This window comes from Centroberyx gerrardi, chromosome 18 (genome assembly GCF_048128805.1).
Source record: "Centroberyx gerrardi isolate f3 chromosome 18, fCenGer3.hap1.cur.20231027, whole genome shotgun sequence".
Classification (NCBI taxonomy): domain Eukaryota; kingdom Metazoa; phylum Chordata; class Actinopteri; order Beryciformes; family Berycidae; genus Centroberyx; species Centroberyx gerrardi.
Window position 1 is genome coordinate 17,767,437 of NC_136014.1, and position 19,844 is coordinate 17,787,280.

A 19,844-nucleotide genomic window follows, 5' to 3' on the forward strand; every position below is an offset into this window, starting at 1 on the left:
CTATCTCGTCGAAATTTAAAAATCTTGACACTTTTATTTACATCCGGTATCATTGGTCAAAGTTCAACCGTTGACGGCAGCTTGTGATTGGCTGACTGTCAATGTTATGAAACTTCATTGGCTACACGAATACACGCCTTTTGTCAACCTGACAGAGCATAACAAACGACAAGGTCAGAAATTTTTCATAAATAATAATAAATGCGTACTTTGAAAAATGTCCAAATATTCTGTATCGCTTTTCAGACATCCATTTGTGTCCATGAAGTAACTGCAAAACAGCGTTGTGTTTAATTGTCCCTGCAGTTCCTCAGTGCTGAAGAGCTAGCCAACTGTAGCTATCCCAACGTAACACGTTTTGCCTCTTTACAGATGAAAATGTCAATTTGCTAAATGGGGAAGACGCCGTTATCGAAGGGTCCTATAATATTGTGACTCAGCATAGCATAGCATATGATGTATTTGTTTTATTTCTAGTTAGCTAGTCTAGTTACCATAACAACGATAGCTAAAAGCTGGCTACCGCTACCCTCTATGGAGGATATTACAGAATACACGACGGGACAGTGTCATCTGTCGAGTGAAAATATCACCCGCACTAACATGATCAAACCTGATGTAAGGGATTGGAGTAGTATAACCTTACACCACAGTGTGTGCCTTGCACTGTCAACATTATCAACTCGCTATTGATTAATTTGAGCACACTCAGAATGGTTCTTACAAGGTTTGGTTCTCTCACATTGTCACAAATTGTTGTTTAAATCCGTAGTTGTTTTATAATTTATGTATAAGTGCTGCTTGGTGGATCATATATCTATGCCGAATTGAAGCGTGTCTCCCTAACAATTCAGAAAATGTCTTGAGTCATATTATAAGGGGCATTTACCTTTGCCAACAAGCAATGCACCATTAAATTTCTAGATTTTGAATAGGGTTTGGTGTGATGTTCTCTCCATAGAGATCCAAGAGATACCAGCATGTACTGGTTCTTGGTCCCTGTGTGCCAGCATCACTAATTCGCTCCTAATTATATTAACATGCCAGCATCACTAACTCACTAACTTTATTCTCTCCATCATCTCCTCCTCTTCCTCAGTCAGGTGATCCATGTGTGTCTGATCCAGACAACAGAAAGCATGCTGACCGCACAGAGGGCATGCGCAGCCCTGGCTGCCAGGCGCCTGGTTGGAGCCTCTGTCTCCTCAGCCCACACACACTCCCGTCAGTTCCGCACTGCCACGCCATGTCAGGACGAGCTGGAGCTGAATCCTGAATGGGCCAATCTGGCTAAGAAACAGTTGAAGGGGAAGAACCCGGAGGATCTGATATGGCGGACGCCTGAGGGAATCAACATCAAGCCCGTTTACACCAAAACGGACTCGGCTCCCTCTGCAGATGAATTGCCAGGAGTATTTCCCTACACTAGGGGGCCCTACCCCACCATGTACACATTTAGACCCTGGACCATCAGGCAGTATGCTGGCTTTAGCACTGTGGAGGAGAGCAACAAGTTCTACAAAGATAACATCAAAGGTAGTCTACATAGCTTCCTGTTGTTGTGTACACTTCCACTGTCAACTTAATTATCTGAAAACTCGTGGAAATCCATCCTTAAAATGAGCTTAGAATGGTACATGCTCAAAGGGAAGTAGTGGGCCTATAAATTACTTTGCACCACTTGTCTGTTTACGGGACAACAAATCTGTTGTGCATGAGCCTAGTGCTCAACACATTAACTCTAGAAATCATGTTGCTCTATTACTATATTAATGCAGTTGACTGGAGACTACTGACAAAGTGTTAAGACAGAAATATTACAGTTGAATACAGAAGGTGGACACACTGTCTTCCCTGAACTGCATTGGAAAATTACATGGAACCCTATTTCTGAAGTGACTCTGTAATCTGGGGAACAGTGGGCTGAAGTCAGTGGTTTTTGGCTGGTACACCTCCTTAGTACCTGGACATTGAGTCATAAACTGATATAACGCTGTACTAGAGCGCATTAGAAGTCTACATTAGAGACCACAGTCCAGCTTTGAAATTTTCCCATCATTTGTTAACAGAGTTCACCATTATGTGCGTTTATGCTTGCAATAGGGGCTCACGAGTCATGAGTCGGCATTGCTTCATTTTTTGGCGTGCTCAAGCCAAAATGGTTGTGAACCAGTAGATTAGAGAGACTTACCAATGGACTGAAGGTTGCTAATTGAATCCTTTGTGTTGATGGTGCTGTTAGACTGTTTGCTGGGTATTAGCCAATGACTGGAGCTTGTTGTACTGCTTTGACCACCCACTGCTACTAAACCTCCCTTCCTCCTTGCCCTAGACTGATTTGCTCTGTAGAAATGCGTGTGTGAGTGTGATTGTTCTGCAACATGGTTTTAATTTTTCCCTCTATTTACACCTATGACTCCCCTGGTTCTTGTCCATCTGATCAATCTTCTTTTTTCCATCCTTGACCCTGATCCACTCTCTCCTTCACTCTCTCTCTTTCAGCTGGACAGCAGGGTCTCTCTGTGGCGTTCGACCTCCCCACTCACCGTGGTTATGACTCAGACAACCCCCGAGTCCATGGAGACGTCGGCATGGCTGGGGTTGCCATAGACACAGTTGAGGACATGAAGATGCTCTTTGACGGAATCCCACTTGAGAAGATGTCCGTTTCTATGACGATGAATGGGGCGGTGATCCCTGTGCTGGCCATGTTTATTGTGACAGGAGAGGAGCAGGGCGTGTCCAAAGCCAAACTAACTGGCACCATTCAAAATGACATCCTTAAGGAGTTCATGGTGCGCAACACCTATATCTTTCCCCCGGAACCTTCCATGCACGCCATTGCGGACATCTTCGCATATACCTCCAAGGTATTTACCACTTAAGCATCATTTAATCATCTGTATAATCTGTATAAGCTGATATAGATAGTAGTTTCATTGATTTACTGACTGACCTTGTTCACAGCACATGCCCAAGTTCAACTCCATCTCCATCAGTGGCTACCATCTTCAGGAGGCTGGGGCAGACGCCATCTTGGAAGTGGCCTACACCATCGCTAATGGCCTGGAGTATTGCCGCACAGGTCTCAAAGCAGGTTTAACCATCGATGAGTTTGCCCCAAGGTACAAGACAATCACATGTTATTGAGAATAGGTGCTGAACACAGGTTGCCTTATATATCTTTGGCTCCTTTAAAGCTACAATATGCAACTATCCGCCTTGAGGCAGGAAGTGCATTGTTAATCTCGCCCTCCTCCCCCTCAGTTGGTCAGTTTCCCACCCTAACACTCATCACTCATCTTGATGAACTGTCTACTCTGAAAATTCATCTGTAAAGCCCACAGCAGGCATTGAAGAAGCAGATGGTGAACACAGACATTGTCAGTGTTCACGTGTGTTCTTGAACGGATCTTTTCCGCTGCCCGTTTAGCTTCACTGTTTTTTCGTTTCTTGCTGGTTTCTGTCATTGTTGTTTTTGCTATGACTTCCCAGCGCTTGATAGCCACAACCCAGCTCACTGCTGGCCATCACCATAACATCATCGAAAAGCTAATTTCAGGCAAATGGGGGGATTTAGGCATTTAAACACAGACACTAACTGATGATGTGTAATACATCCTTTTTATTGTTATTTTAATGTCAAAAATTGCATGTTGTTGCTTTAACTCACAACTGAACTAAAATGTTTATGTCCCTAGAAAGTCCTCCTGGGTACTGTACCAGTTACCTTTCCTCTCCTTGCCAATCGATTTTCAGTGGAGCATTATGAGATAATTTCATGACATTACAGTTCATTATATGTCAGGTCATATATGGCCTTGGACAAATAATACTCTCACTTATCACTATACAGGCATCGTAGTTGTGTCACAAATGTCCTCGCAACAATGGCTGTGCGCAAATAATGGCTAAATAATATAATAACCAGGCTACAAAAAGGGATGCTGTACCTGAAGAAGATGAATGTGGAAATTCGCCAATAACCCAGTCGAAACAAAATCTCCACCAATGATTTCTGAGAGGCTGTTAGACGAAGTGATAGCTCAGGCCACATCATGACAGTACTGCTGTGTTAATTGTCTTTACAAATGGTTTCCAGCACCAGATGGAACACTTGTGATGAGACAGGCGGAGGAAATGGATTCTTCTTTTTCAGTCACAGCTGATTGATGTGTTCTACAGCAATTGTAGAGTTGAATGGTCAATAACACTCAGCTGAAGGCAGACACTTTTCCTCCCTACCCTGCTGTCTGTCCAATACCTGCGCCTTTCATTGTTCCTCCACTGTGTCCCCATCATGTGTCCTCCAGCAGTGTATTTTCACTGTTTTTCAATTACTTAGATAATGGCAGTTACACCTGTGTATGTAATCACCAGGAACATCCTGAAGGCTCAGCTTGACTCTTTTCCCGGAATGACTTCAAAGTCATGCTAAGATTTACGCTGAGGACTCTGAATCAATATAGAGATGTCACTCACTTGCTGTGAAATGGAAGGTTTTCTGCTGTGAGCTGTAATTTTCTACAGCGTGAAGCTGATTGTTATGATTTTTTTCCCAACTCATGACCAATGCCAGCCCTTGGGTTGGACCACAGTTTGTAGAACTTAATAGATCAAGTGACTGTGACCCCCAGCCCAGACAGTGGGATTTTTTTGGCACTACCACCAGCCAGAGTTTACGCTGTAGAGTAAAAGGGTGGAGCAGGAGGAGCCAAGGTGAAGCCCATACCTTCAGGAAAGGCCAGCCCGCGGCACCTTATGTGGTCATAAAGCATATCTGCATGTAGCCCAGAGTCATGGCTGCTGCTGCTAACCTGACATTATGTTTCTATGCAACCAAACTAGCTTCTTGCCAATCATAGCCGTCTTTACACACAGTATTTATACTGGGCTAATGGTGGAGCTGGCATGGCTTTGATTTCTCTGTAAGGCTGGAGAAAAGGAGGGTTAAAATAACCCGGCTGTGTCCCACTTCACAACCCAAAAGCAAAGCAGGAAAGCCCAACCGTACCTTTTATTTGTTCTGCGCCTGTCCAAATGCCATGGTACAGTCATCCACAAGATAAGCACAGGTAAATGCCCTTCTCTCTTTTATGCAGAGAATGGATACACCAAGCTCCATCCAAAAATCTAGTTTAATGTGCCATGGCTTATTGGCAAAGGTCCATACCCCTTAAAATATGTGTTAAGACCTTTTCTAAATTGTGGGGTTCCACTCTTCAGTTTGACATACACATGATCCACCAAGCAGCACTTTATTTCAATAAAATCTCTACTTTTAGACTTGGTTCTCACTGCTCACTGCTGCCCATCATAATGTATTTTGGTGAAAGAAGATTGTAGAAATAATAGGCCAATCAATTGTAAAAGTCTAATACTAACATTTTTTGAAATATGTGCTGCTTTGTGGCTCATATGTTGCCAAATTGAAGGATAGCTCCTAACAATTCAGAAAACATGCTGTGTGACCACATTAAAGCCACATTAAATTGCTGGAGGTTTGAATGAAGTTTGGTATGATGTTTTCTCCATACAAGAGAACGGCGCGTATCAGTTCTACTGCGAGATAAGCAATATTTATTGTTTCACAAGATACACTCAATCCTGCAGATTCCCCTCTGCAGTGTAAAAATGATCATATGGTAAAAAGGTGGATGAAAAACATCTGTGGAAATTCATCATGATTAATTCTCTACCGGCTCTGTAACGGCATATTACCTTGTTCAGCTGTGTAAAGTAGCACCAAGACCATGTTCTTCTTGTGATATTGATTGCAGTCTGGTTTTATGAACTATGACTGTTTATCGCAATTTTTGGCCCTTGGACTGGTTTTACAGTTGTCTTTTTTCAATCCATTTTATATATGTGTTTCTCTCTTGACCATTGTTTGTGTGTATATTGTCAGGTTGTCATTTTTCTGGGGTATCGGGATGAACTTCTACATGGAAATTGCCAAGCTGAGGGCAGCCAGGAGGCTGTGGGCCACGCTCATTAAAGAGAACTTCCAGCCCAAGAACGCAAAGTCTCTCCTCCTCCGCACACACTGCCAGACGTCAGGCTGGTCGCTCACTGAACAGGTAAATAGTAGTTATCAGGGTGTCTGAAAGTCAAAATGTAGCTTTTCCTCACTGCACTATTTATCTACTGACAAATCGTCTTGGTTGCGTAGACATACTTCCATCTCCCATGTGGCCCCTTTTTTAGGATCCGTACAACAATGTGGTGCGCACAGTGATTGAAGCCATGGCAGCTGTGTTCGGGGGGACCCAGTCGCTCCACACCAACTCATTTGATGAAGCCCTGGGCTTGCCCACAGTGAAGAGCGCCCGCATTGCCAGGAACACCCAGATCATCATCCAGGAGGAGTCGGGCATCCCCAAGGTGGCCGATCCCTGGGGGGGTTCGCACATGATGGAGTCCCTCACAGAAGATGTCTATAACACAGCACTGAAGGTCAGTCAGGGGGACAAAGGGGCAGCAGCTTGGGCTTCTATTCGTTTTAGTTTCACATGGTGTCTGCAGGTCCTGGTCCAGGTCTTAAAATGTTTGAATAGGGGGGTATTTTTCACTTTTCCTACAATTTTATATCATTGCCTTGAGCCTAAGAAACATGACTATGAAGACATGATTCTGATTGTTCTGATAGGCCTAGAATTTTTATTTTAACATTTATTTCAATTCTGAAATTGGTCTTATATTTAATTCTAACTGGCATTCAAAAATCTTAAATTTAACTTGATTAAACCTGTAGACATCCCGCCAAAAACACTATAAAACATAGTGAAGACAGTCCAGTTAAGAGAAGACCTTGCTTGAAAGAGTTGTCTCTGGTTCAAATTACTGTTTTACATAGCTTCAGTTACAGTATTTTGTTGGGATTGATCGATCTTGCCTGACACTAGGGAGGCATTTCGATTGCCATATTGTTCTCCAGGCTAACTTCTCCTGAGTAATTAGGATAGGATTTAAATGAATGCTCCTGAGTAATTAGGATAGGATTTAAATTAATGCTTTACCTCCAACCCTCTCTCATTTAATTCAAAATGACTTGCCACCAGCAAGGGGCTCAGGGGATGAGATTGATTAATATTTGACCCTGGCCTGCTACAGAATCAATAAAGAGATTATAGGCAAACCTAGACCACTGGAGGGCATTCTGGTATAAAAGGGGGTAGGGTGTCTTACAGATAATTAAAAATGGATTGCTCTTTGTCATATTTGTCAAATTTATATTATTGAAATCCTTTTGAATAGTGTTGTGGAAGTGAACCTTTTTTGAACCATATCATTATGTGCCTGTCAAGTTTTATTGAAGAAAATATTAGAGGGTTACAATACATGAAGTCAAATGACTACACAAGTGAGTCGCTATCAGACAGACACTGAAATAGACCTAACTGAAGAGAAGCCAAACAATTTAGCCACATTTAATTTAACTACATCCTGGTAGAAATACAGTGAATAAGGCATTAGGCTTCACAACAAAGCTCTTAAATGAGCTTGAAATAATTAGTTTGAGCTCTAAGATGATGTCAGAGATGAGAGACAAGATTGTGGCAGAAAGTTAAGAATCTTATAAGAGCTGAGCCTCCTTAATTTTATCCTGGTTTTGCTGCAAAATTATTACCTTATTACCATGTTTCAATCAATTATCAGTCAAATATTATGCCATTTTTTTAATAGGTTTAGGCTTTACAAAGGCTGAACATCTATTTACATATTTGAACATTCAGAGTGTGCATTCTTAATAGCGGGCATGTGGAAATATATGCGTGGTTGCATTCATTATGTGTCAGAATAATGTTCTTTTTTAAAACCCGTGTTTTCTCTTCTTCTGTGCAGTTTATTAAAGACATTGAAGACATGGGAGGCATGGCCAGGGCGGTGGCAGAGGGCATTCCTAAACTTCGCATTGAGGAATGTGCTGCACGCAGACAGGCCCGTATTGACTCAGGTACGCTAATATATACAACACACACACGTCTCTTTTGAGATCGCATCTACACACATCCGTACTTTACCTATAGCCTCTGTCCTCCTTTAATCTTTTCATCTACTCTTTCTTCCCCACATACTACATGCTCGCTACCACTCAACTGCCCTACGTGTGTGTTTGTGTGTGTGTGTTTTCCCAGTTCCATATTGTTAGGGGACTGCAGACTACTCCAAGAGCAACAAATCTCAATGTAGGCAGAACCAAATCTATATGTCATTGCGGCAGTGTCATGGGTCCTTATGTTGGCTCTGCACTGTAAAGATAAAATAGAATGCACAGTGAAAGAGCATCACTGTGCATGCACACACACTCACTACAAGAGACCCCACTTTGACGCTGAATAAGATGTCTTTGAAGGCACAGACAACGGAGCTAACGTGACATTTTGAGGTCTGATGGAGGTTTGCGATTCTGCCGTCACTTGTGGAGTGTGCTCTGCTCCCTCATGTTGTCTGAAACCGTCACATTGCACTCAAAGGAAGCCAGCTCACCAAAGCTGCCATCAAATGCATCCATTTGTTGTCCTAATCTAATGCCCCTAATGCTGTGTACCTTCTTCTTTTTCAAATACGTTTATTTATCTTTCTTATTCGATGCTATTTGTTTATTTGTCTTTTACTTTAATGAGGCAGATCAGATAAGAGCGTGTGTGTGTGTGTCTGTGTGTTTGTGGTGGGGGTAGTGTAAGTCAGAGCGTTATGTGAGAGGTTTATTGAGGCCAGTGATCTCCATTGGCCTTGAGGATATGATAATACATGTTGATGAAAGCAAGATGCATATGAATTGGATAGTGTCTCTTTGGAATTTACCTTTCCATCTGTCCTATAACGCCAGAAAAGACTGAGGTGGAATTCTCATTTGTATTTATTGGCTTTCTGATTCACACTGGAAGCACATCTTGGCTGTTCACAAATTTCTCACTACAAATAGGCCATGCATTCTGATGGACCTTGTTGAGCTCTAAGATCATTTCCTGCCATTGGGCTCAAAAGGGAAACTCATGCATTTGAATGTTACTGTCACATTTGCTTCTGGAAAGCTGGTGGAAATGTTTGCCCCCTCGGGACCTGCCCAGGGACTTACAGAGCAGTTACCAACTACATTTTAAGCTCACCACTAGGTGTGGAGCTTCTATGTGTTTGTTTGTCTGTATGGAGGACATTTTGGGGCGACAGTGTTCATTGACTTGCATTCAATTTGGATGCTCATTCACTTTCATTCAATTATATCTGTGGCAGTTACCTCTACTGGTCAGTAGATAGCGCCATCTCCATAGCATTTAGCATATTTTAGGTCACTTTCTAAATCTTCAAAATGGACTGACTGTTGTGTGTTTAGTGCTTGAGACTGGCCATTAACCATTGTTGTTGGTTTCTAGGGTATCATGCCTGTCATATGTTGTCCTGTCGGTTGTAAAAACTGTGCTGGACTGGAAGGGGGAAAATGTCATAGTTTCCAACATCATTATCCAATAGGATCCTATGGAATCCAGACATGGCCAGACGCTTCCAATCTGTCGCACTGTGGCTTTAAGGAAGTGGCACTCAGCCTTTTTGGAACACAACCCCTTAAAGCTGCTAGGCAACTTTACATGTTGGCAGCTCCAAATGGAAGCAAGAGGCAACTGTATGAAAATTTTGAACTACAATACCCAGAAATCATGTAATGTGACATCAATCAGTTGCACCCAGCATGCTCATGTTCACCAACCTGTCTGGTCTGTGATTCCTTTATATACCAAAGAGACCATAGAGATACTAAAGGGACAAGCGAGGCATCTTGCAGATCACGTGTAAGCAAAATAAAAACAGTAGGAACAGTTAAACTGAGAAAACTGTGATATTTTTCATCCAAACTGTGACTTTGTTGGGAAGCACGAATCTGCCACCCATCTAAACAGACATGAAAACCTATTTTCAAACTTGATGAGATCCAGCCTGGTCTCACACGCACACGCACACACACCCACACATACAGAGACACTTGTATGCTTAAATGTCCCTATGGCACTGATGGCCAATATGTCCATCAAGATGTTCAAACATGCTGAAACGTGCTCTTATCTATTTATGTATTATTTAGTGTATCATTGAATTCTCAGAAGGAGGTATGTGTTATACTTGCTGTGTACTGACATTTGTGTTTGCAGTGAAACACTTATATGCCTATTTTCATGCATGCCCATAATACTCACACTGTGGGTTCTGTACATGGTGTGACCTCCCTGTTCCGTCATCCACATGTGCTCACATGTAGAGAAGCCTTTGATCCTTATGAGGACCCCAGGCTGCCTTATCAGATGCCAGCATGGGGTTGGCCCTGTGAACATGGCAGTTCTGTCCAGAGCCTGCCACTGTTGTCTCTGATGCCTGCAGGAGGAAGAGGAACAAATTAACAAATATTGCGCCTCCTGCAATTTGAAAATTGCAGTAGGCCATATTGCGATTTCGATAAAATTTCGATTAATTGTTCAGTAGTAAGTACTGTGCACACTAGGTACAGTTTTTAGCTGCCTGCTCTTTGATCTCTTTGACTACACTACTAATACAAACTGGGATCATGTCCTGTAAACTTTTGTACTGGGTTTTAAAATAAGTTTTCAGATTTTTGTACTGTGTCACATCCTCACTGAGGATATTTACAATTTCTAAGTCTAAGCAAAGACTTCTGTTCACCATCCAGTTCCCTATTCTGCTCTGTTCCGCCTCGGCAACCACCTTGAAGATCATGCTTAAAAGGCCGTCGAGAAGCGTGTGTGTGTTTGTGTATATGGTGTACATGGTTATATATTGTTTGTCTCTGCTGACCCTTCTTTTTTTTTTGTCCGCCAGGTTCAGAGGTCATTGTCGGGGTGAATAAGTACCGCCTGGAGAAAGAGGAGACTGTAGAGGTGCTGGCTATCGACAACACAGTTGTTCGCCAGAGACAGATTGACAAACTCAATAAGGTCAGTGACCCTTAGGGAAACATCTTCTAGATGGGTCGGTGACAGGGAACACACTTCTGACAGGGAAACATGATGGTATTGGCAAACAGGGCAGACAAATGCCTTTTTCCGAGCTAATCATCATTAATCTGATGCAGATTGTGTGTGTTTTAGTTCCTTCAACTGATAAACCGTACTTTCTCACCTTGTATATTGTGTCCAGGATCAGGTCAACAGTTCTGGATGCACCTAGTTTAGAACTTCATCAGGTTCAGTTACAGGACTAGAGCTAGAACTAGAACTGAGAGCTGGCAGGGATTCAGTGTCTTGCTCAAGTACCCATCAGCAGGTTGGATCCTGTCCCAGGGATTTGAACACGGGCCTTCCCCTTGAAGGACGATCTCCTTAATCACTATGCCACCCTGCTGCGCACAGTTGCACACAAATGGAAGTCTGCCTTCTATAGATGAGGAAACATACTCTCACTTTCTCTGTCCCCTTCATTCAGTCTAATCCAGCCATTGAATCAGTAGATCAGCAGAACTTCTATGTCTCACATTTAGATCCACATCTCAGGCTTATCAGACAAGTTTCACTCATTCTTTTTTAAGGGCTTTTTAAAATTAAGCATTCATCTTTCCATTCTTCATCTGTTCTTTTTTTTCTTCTCAGAAGCATATGTGAGATATGTGCATGTAATGATATGTGAGATGGTCCCGGAGGCAGGCAGCACGCATAGATTCATCCCGACAGGAGAGCGCTCCTGCACCTACTGCCATAGGCCGTTGTATAATGTCTTCAGCTCACTGCTCCTGTTGGAAGGTCACTTGGCACTGATATGGAACCGCATGTGGCTGATGCAGTGAAGAGTAGCAGTCCTATAAGGTTGAAATAAATGCTACACTGTTGAGCCAGCATTGAACACTCTCTCCCCTAAGGCCTGTAGCTGAGGCAAGGAAGAGATTTGCAAAATTTAAAACCCCATATGAATGGAAATGACAGGCTGTGCTCGTTTCTGTGACATGAACAGGAGGAAGATGATTGTAGGACAACTCTGGTTTGACTTAAAATAAATATTGAAATCACAAGGTGCAGCTTTGTACTATATACTATAGAGCAGGAGAGACAATCGCATACTGGAGCACAGGCACCTGGGGCTTTTGTGTCATCTCTGGTTTTGAGACTGCATTTTGAAACACTTAGTTTTGTCTTGGGCTTTGACTTAATTTGTCTCAGGTCTTGGTCTTATTGCACATATTTCTGTTAACATCTGCTTTATCCCAACACAAAAAAATTCAAATGTTCAAGAGATGTGCTCACTGCTCTCTGAATTTATGGTATCATTAATACACCTAAGAATGATTTCCACATGATTTTGTTACTTGTCTTGAATAAGATTCAGCTTTGCTCATGTTTTCGACTTCATCCATGCAGGCCTGATCTTTGTTGGTGGGTCTTGATTTACATTTATCATTTCTCAGAATACTAATTCGAAGTGTATATTATGTATTGTTGATCATATCTATCTATATGTCTTTATTAGATGAAAGTGGTGCATTTTTAACCTGATCACAAAATGAAATCAAAGTATATTTTTCTTCATGTGTTTGAGACATGAAATGATTCAGTAACTCTCAAGGTCTCCTGCAAGGCTGCACCGCGCTAACACTCTACTTCACTCTTACAATCACAAGCTATGTGGCACTGTGGCTTATTCATCTCCCCAGCCAATGATGAAGTTTCATATATGTCATGGTTATCTCCCTTCTTCTCTCCTGTAGGTGAGAGAGAGCCGTGACCCTGAGGCAGCAAAGAAGTGCCTGGCTGCCATCGAGGAGTGCGCCCGAACCAGGGAGGGCAACCTGTTGGCCCTGGCTGTGGCGGCGGCTCGAGCAAGGTCAGACACCCTCAGGCGCTGACTTCCCAGCTTGTAGTGACTATGCTAATTTAGCTTCAAATAATGAATTGTGTTCTCATGATATTTCATGCGTTTTCTACCCTTTTAATATGAAAAAGCAAAGAAATTCATATTTGTTTTACTGAATGCGGATGAATACGGATAGGAACAAAATAATGATGATGGTCAGGCACAGTTTTAGCCGCAGATGATTTGACGTGCATTATGCAGTGATGGTCATTAATGTAACATGAAAACGCATTGAGTAAGATGCTGTGTGCTCGTCTCCCTAGGTGTTCTGTTGGGGAGATAACTAATGCTATGAAGGAAGTGTTTGGTGAACACAAGGCCAGCACCAGGATGGTGAGCGGTGCTTACCGCAGTGAGTTTGGGGAGCATGAAGAGATTTCCCTGGCCCACAATAGGTAAAAAAAAAAAAAAAAATGTCAGGCAACGTTTGGACCTACATTATAGACTGATTGATTGCTTGGTTGTATTTCAGTTACATAGAAGGTTTACTTCCGATGTTTTTTTAGTCCTTTGCATTGGAATACTTTATATAACCCACTCCTGTAAGAGACATATGACACGCCTTGATAGACAGTATTGCTTTGCCAAGCGCTGGCTAAACCTGTCTCTCTTTAAATCTAATATTGTTTCCCTGTTGATTTCTGCGATTCACTCTCCAGGGTTACAGAGTTCAAGAAGCACGAGGGCAGGAACCCTCGTCTGCTGGTGGCTAAGATGGGGCAGGACGGCCATGACAGAGGCGCCAAAGTCATCGCCACGGGGTTTGCTGACCTTGGCTTTGATGTGGATATCGGACCACTGTTTCAGGTCAGTGCCTTAGGGATACAGTAGAGTGAAACCTACCTGCTGCTGCAAGACCTCAGCCAGTGACCCAGTAGAGTTTAGCATGAGCTTCATTTCCACCTTAAGCGGCAGAAATATGGCCTAATGAGTAGGGAGACCGTCCTTCAATAGGTAGACATGTCCCTCATGTCCTTGGCACCCCAGTTGGTTGCCAAGGCAACTTGACAAATTTTTCCAACTGGCTGCCGTGCCTTGATGGCAGACTGCTGTCTTGCAGATGGGCATTTTGGACAAGTTGGTTCCCTCAACTGCCTTTTGACTACATCCGCCTGTTTACTCACTATATATGGTCATTTTTTTTTATAATGGTGTATTTGTTGCCTACATATTTCCATTTGGTTAATTTCCATTTTCCAAAGTAAATGTGCTATTTGTTCAAAAGTTATAGCCTAATCCAAATTTCCATTTTTTGAGAAGCTCCAGGGGAGCTGTTATATAGCTGACTCTGCACTCTGACTGCCCTCTGGAGGACAAGTAAATACGAATTTCTGTACTGGGGATAAACAATAAACTATCACAGTTTCACTGTTATTTATAAAAGGTCAGTCTATTTTCTTTGAGTAAAGACATCTCAGAATTGAATTGATATACAAAGGTTAGGCATGCAGTTAAGTAATTAAATTAAATTAAATGAAGTGTGTCCTTGTGATTACTAAAATGGTGACGTTAATGTTAATCTGAATTAGGTGGGTTAAATTACAGTCAGACCCTTCCCTTTTAGACTTTCCAAACTACTACTCATCTGAAAACTAAACTCCTCGCAGACAGAAAAAAATACAGCCTGTTCAGCACTTAGGTTGTTTGGGATTTCAGGATTGCTTGTCAAAGGAAATACACACCAACACACACACACACACACACACACACACACATACAGTTCAGCAGTGTATTGTAGGAAGGCCACAGCAGTATTGTTTCCATTCTTTTAGCTTTTCAATCACCTCAATTCAAGTTAACAATGTCTTCAAAGAACACACTGGAAAAATGTATGGATGTAGAAAGGGATTAGATAAAAACGAAGAGAAGGAAAGAAAAAACACAATGAAATTCTTCAATGTATTTATTTTCTAGCTAGAATCTGAGATGTTTTCTTTTTTCCCTTCTCACTATCGGGCGGGCAGACTCCCCTTGAGGTGGCCCAGCAGGCAGTCGACGCAGATGTACACTGTGTCGGGGTCAGCACGCTCGCAGCGGGACACAAGACCCTGGTCCCAGAGCTCATCAAGGAGCTAAGGAACCTCAACAGGCCAGACATCCTGGTAATCTGCGGAGGTGTCATCCCGCCACAGGTAACTCCTGACCTTCATAAATATCAAATCTCTAACCCTGAGAATCCATCCCCTCGCCCATTTCTCATTTGCTGGCATCCTGCTGTCCTGCGTCGGCTTCATTAGACATCCCTCTCACCTTTTCTCTGTCTCGCTCTTATTTCTCTCTGTCTCATCACATCTCCTTCACATCACACTCTCCCCAGATGCCGCGTCTCATGAGCGGCATGACAAAGATCTCGCTGACAGAAAGTGGAAGTGTTGTATAAATTGAAGCTTTAATTAATTAATTCTAATTCTATAAGCGAATGTCAAGAGACTCAACAGGCAGCTTCATTTACCCCACTGTGGCCGCAGGAATAGCGCATTGATTGGTGCTTCAAGGAAATGTCCATGCGTTAATAAATTGCGTGTATGCTATCTGGCAACATTCACACACTTAATAAGTGTAAGTAGTGTAACACGTTGGCAGCTCCACATAGCAGCAAGAGAGGAAGGTTTGAACACTGAATACCCAGTGTATACTCAATACCCAGAAATCATGTAATGTGACATCAGTAAACTGCACACAGCATGCTCATGTTTACCATCCCAGCCCAGTCTGTGATCACTTAATACCAAAGGATACCAGAGGGATGACAGAGGCAAAATATCTAACATTGGTGAGTCAAGCTTTCTAGGGATGGAGCGCTGGCTTGCTGCTGTTTAGGAGACAATATTGCATTTTGCTTTTAAGTTTCGATTTGTCACTTCCTGTGAGTGGAGAAAAATAAATCTTGCATTGTGTAGCTTTAATTGTTAAGATGGAACAGCTAAAACAAGAGAGTGAGGTGTATAAAAAGCAAAAATTTGCTGCTGTTGTACTGAGTGTAAAGATGTATTGAGGCCCCCGTGTTGTTCTTCAGCACCAAACAGAACAAGCATCACAGAGCAGTCTGTGAACGGTCTTATTTTTTATGACTGTGAAATGAAGCATGGCCAAAGGCACATTGGTCTTGCATGAGACACACATTTGGCTTTCGTCACGGATTCAAATGAGAGACGGAATGCAGACACTATAATGTTTACCGTGGCGCCTTGATGACGTGCTCACAAAAGGAAATCATAACTACATCACCAACATCACAGTACGTGTTTCTAATTCAATTATGAAAGACAAATTTTCTGAGAAGCATTGGCCTACTGGTTTCTGCTTATCTTGCGTCACCGGGAAGCAGAGTGCAGCTACTGAAGAGGATCTCAGAGAAATAGGCTACATGTAGCTTAAAAAGGCTAAAAAAAACTCAGTCTGGTCTCAGAGTACACTGACTGACTCAGAGTGAACAATGAGTATGTGAATATTTTGAATATGTTGCATATCCCAAATAAGGGCATAGTCTGAATAAAGTGTTTTGTACATTGCTTGTAAATATCCCGATTATACGTATTCCTTTATTTCCAATATGCATTGCCAGCGCTGCACACACAGGTACTTTCCACATGTCTCTCACTTGCTCCACTCGGTTATATCCAGCTTCCTTCATCTTTTCAGCACTAAACAGAAAGATGTCACTCTTGCAGTAGCATTTTCTGTCTAGAAAACGCAGGATATCCCCTGCTTTCATGAAGCATATAAAAATGTCAGTCTCAGTGTCACGGTCGGTTTGCCGGTCTTCGTTCACCACCACCATTCAAACCAGGCGAGCTAACATCAGCTTGCTGTCACAAAACTTGACGCTGAGGTAAATGGCAGCTGTCACACTCGAGCGTGCACAATAGTGATGCGCGGATTGCAGTTACATCCGCGGGCACCGCAGTTAATCCGTGGGTCGGGTCATAAAAATTAACATTCTGATTAATAGCGGATGGGTGAAATAATACATCGTTAATGAGAAAAATATTAATTAATTAAATACCTGCAGCGATCCCACCGCAGCAGAAACGATAAGTGCGTCTCCCCATTAAGAGAGACGCTGTGTAGACACTAATAACAAGTATTTCTATTATACAAGAGAGAAACAGGACCGCAGCATAAATATGAAACTGTATTGCAAAGGCACAGTTCACCATGGAAACGTTTAATTACTGAAAGCACTAGCAGCCTCTCTAATCTTTAAAGTAAATTGTTAAAGAAAACACTCATACATGAATACAACGAACACACAATAAAGAAATCACATAGAAAGCTCACGCTGCTCGACATAATTTAAAAGGCAATATAGAGGTGGAGTGAAATGTCCATGCGGGTGCGGGGCGGGTCTATAAATCGTAGAAAATAATTCGTTCGGGTGGGTGATTTATGCGTACATGCGGATTCGGATGGTGTCAGAGCCGATCCGCGCATCACTAGTGCACAAACAGCAGTCCAGGGCATATCCAGAATAATGTGTTTACATGCCACCGTATCCAGAATTAAATCGGATTCATTTATTTGGGATATTAACGGCATATTAGTGTGCATGTAAACGCGGCTCAGCTTGCCCTCATGCTGCCAGTTCCACAACAGTTGACCTTGATGTGACGGTGACGGGAGATTCGTTGAGCCACATAATAGCCCAATATAATTGCGATTGAATAGAGCAGGCTGAGGTGGAAGCATTCTTGTGTTTGTGTATAGAACGTTTTACAGTATGTGAGAAGAAGTATGCGAGTCCATGGAAGCTACATTTGACGGGTGATAGTTCTCATTGATGTATTGTGACAGGGGCCCTTTCTTTGAGGGCCATTACATTAGTAAAGAGTGATCCTGAAAGGGAGTTGGTGCTGAGTGTGAATCAGAGGCAGCACTTACTGTCCGTCTCGGTCTGCCTCCTCTACAGCTCGCCCAGCCAAGCTCAGCACGCAAACCCTCCGGTATGGCGTGCTTGGAGCCATGAAAACATATCATGTTTATTCATGCAAAGAGAACAAATTATATTAAAAAAAAAACAATGTCATCCTGCCATCATGCAAACAAAGAGGTACCAGTATGGGGCCAATGATCCTAGTTACAGCAAACACAAACCTACGCAATCTGCTGTGACAGAGGGTTGCTCTGATGAGTATAATTACCATAATCACACAAAATATATCTGGATATATCTCCTTGATAACAGAGCAGTCTTTATGTATTTATTTGTTTTATATTGCTTTGCGTGTTTGCTTGTCTCAAAACACATCTCATCACATTCCCATTGGGGGTGCTTGCAGCTGTAGTTGGATTATCTTTGGAATAACACGTTCCTTACAATTTAAACATGCAGGTGGTCTGCACAGCTTTCATTCTATACATATTTTGAATTCCTCATTAGCCGCAGTTAATCTAAATTGTGCTACGCCTCCCTGTGTAGGACTATGAGTTCTTGTACCAGAGCGGCGTGTGCTGCATCTTCGGCCCGGGAACCAGGATCCCACAAGCTGCGGTGGAGGTCATCGACAACATTGAGAAGAGCCTGGAAAAGATCCGGCAGGCCATGTGAATACTTTTCCAAAACCACAGCAATAACTGTCTGCTTGTGCTGTGTCAATAAGAAAGTTACAGATGGGAAGCCCACACTCCTCTACGCATTCTGTTTGACAAGTAGCATGAGATTGTGGAGAATCGTCATATTGCTAAAGGCTTTTTTCCCCACTGTGAGTTCACAGAACGTACAGCTGTCAAAGTTGTGATTAAAAATCTTTCATTTATCTAACAGAGAAAGCGCTGAAGGTGCCATTGTGGTTGGTATCAACATTGCATTCTCTGTATATGAGATTTGTTTTAATTACTCATAGAATCTTCACAGTTTGCCATTTTCAGCCCTGTAACTTCACAAGTAAAAGAAAGTCTTTCAACTAGCAGCTTAACATAATGTTTAGTTTTGTTCAGGGAGAGTCAAATGAGATGTCATCTAAGATCTAAAGACAGTGTAGCCTAATATTCAGGCTTTCCACACGACCTCCTCAATTGGATACTTGGCCGTGAAACTAATTATTTTGCCTTTTGCAGCACAACTACAGTACGTGTAAATGAAAATGGTGAGGCTTATATTGGTAATATCCTGGAAATATCCTAGAAATTGGCTAATAAGCGTGGGAACCTTGACACTTGATGAATAATATTGAGGTTAATAGGAAAGACTCTGTTATGACAGAAGAGGTGAGACCATATTTAAACTTTTAAGCATACACATATTTACTACATAAATCATACATGTAGTCATAGGGTGTTAAAGAACTAAGGTAGTACAATAGCGTGTCATAGAAATTATTATAATTATGGGCCTCAGGATGAGCAGAGCAGAGCGTTTTGCTGCCATCACAGATAAGACATCACACAGCATGATACATGACTATATGTACAATTTGTAATATCTTAATTTCATTGAATCCCAGCAGGGATAAATTAGTATTAGTGGAAGGGAGATGGATACACTGGAGCTCACATCAGAACGTTACGCCTGCCTTTTATGTTCAAGGAGACTGTCAGCTTGAAAGTGACCTTCTGTTGTTTGATCTTTTGCTTCACCGCATAATGTCTCATTTTACCTCCTCCTCTTCAGAGATAAAACCACTGAACAATGATCACAACTTGTAAAGCAATCGGAAATAGTATTTTTCTACTTGTGATTCTGAATCAGATTTGGTGTTCCTTGGACTGAATAATAAAGTGTGAGAACTTTGAAAATGTTTATTTTTTCACCTTTTTGTATCAGGTACTTGATCACCCCCCTGTCCCTGTTAAAGCAAAAGCTTTCCCTGTGGAAAATCAATATGTCTAATACCTGGTATTTAATCTACTGGGTTCAGACACAGACCATCCATTGAGCCATCTATGCTACATTTGACTCTTCAAGATAAAAGACTGTAGGGAAATGCATAACCAAGAGCTGTGAAGGAAATATGGGATGTCTTTGATGTATAATGATTGTTGACACAAATGTC

At 42.1% G+C, this 19,844-nt stretch overlaps 1 protein-coding gene across 2 annotated transcripts; it reads left to right on the forward strand.

Annotated features, from left to right (window-relative positions):
- The first annotated feature begins 125 nt into the window (after positions 1–125).
- mmut (methylmalonyl CoA mutase) lies at positions 126–19,571 on the forward strand. 2 transcript variants are annotated; one of them, XM_071923357.2, is made up of 13 exons: positions 126–173; positions 1,100–1,536; positions 2,503–2,870; positions 2,968–3,125; positions 5,909–6,080; positions 6,208–6,456; positions 7,846–7,957; positions 10,831–10,946; positions 12,707–12,822; positions 13,116–13,247; positions 13,512–13,659; positions 14,817–14,984; positions 18,272–19,571. In XM_071923357.2, the coding sequence occupies exons 2-13, from the start codon at positions 1,140–1,142 to the stop codon at positions 18,398–18,400; spliced, it is 2,265 nt and encodes a 754-aa protein (XP_071779458.1). In that variant the 5' UTR covers positions 126–173; positions 1,100–1,139; the 3' UTR covers positions 18,401–19,571. The 2 variants fall into 2 exon arrangements, with proteins under 2 accessions (XP_071779458.1, XP_071779459.1); XM_071923358.2 differs by having other exon boundaries at positions 136–173; positions 1,104–1,536.
- Positions 19,572–19,844: the final 273 nt, after the last annotated feature.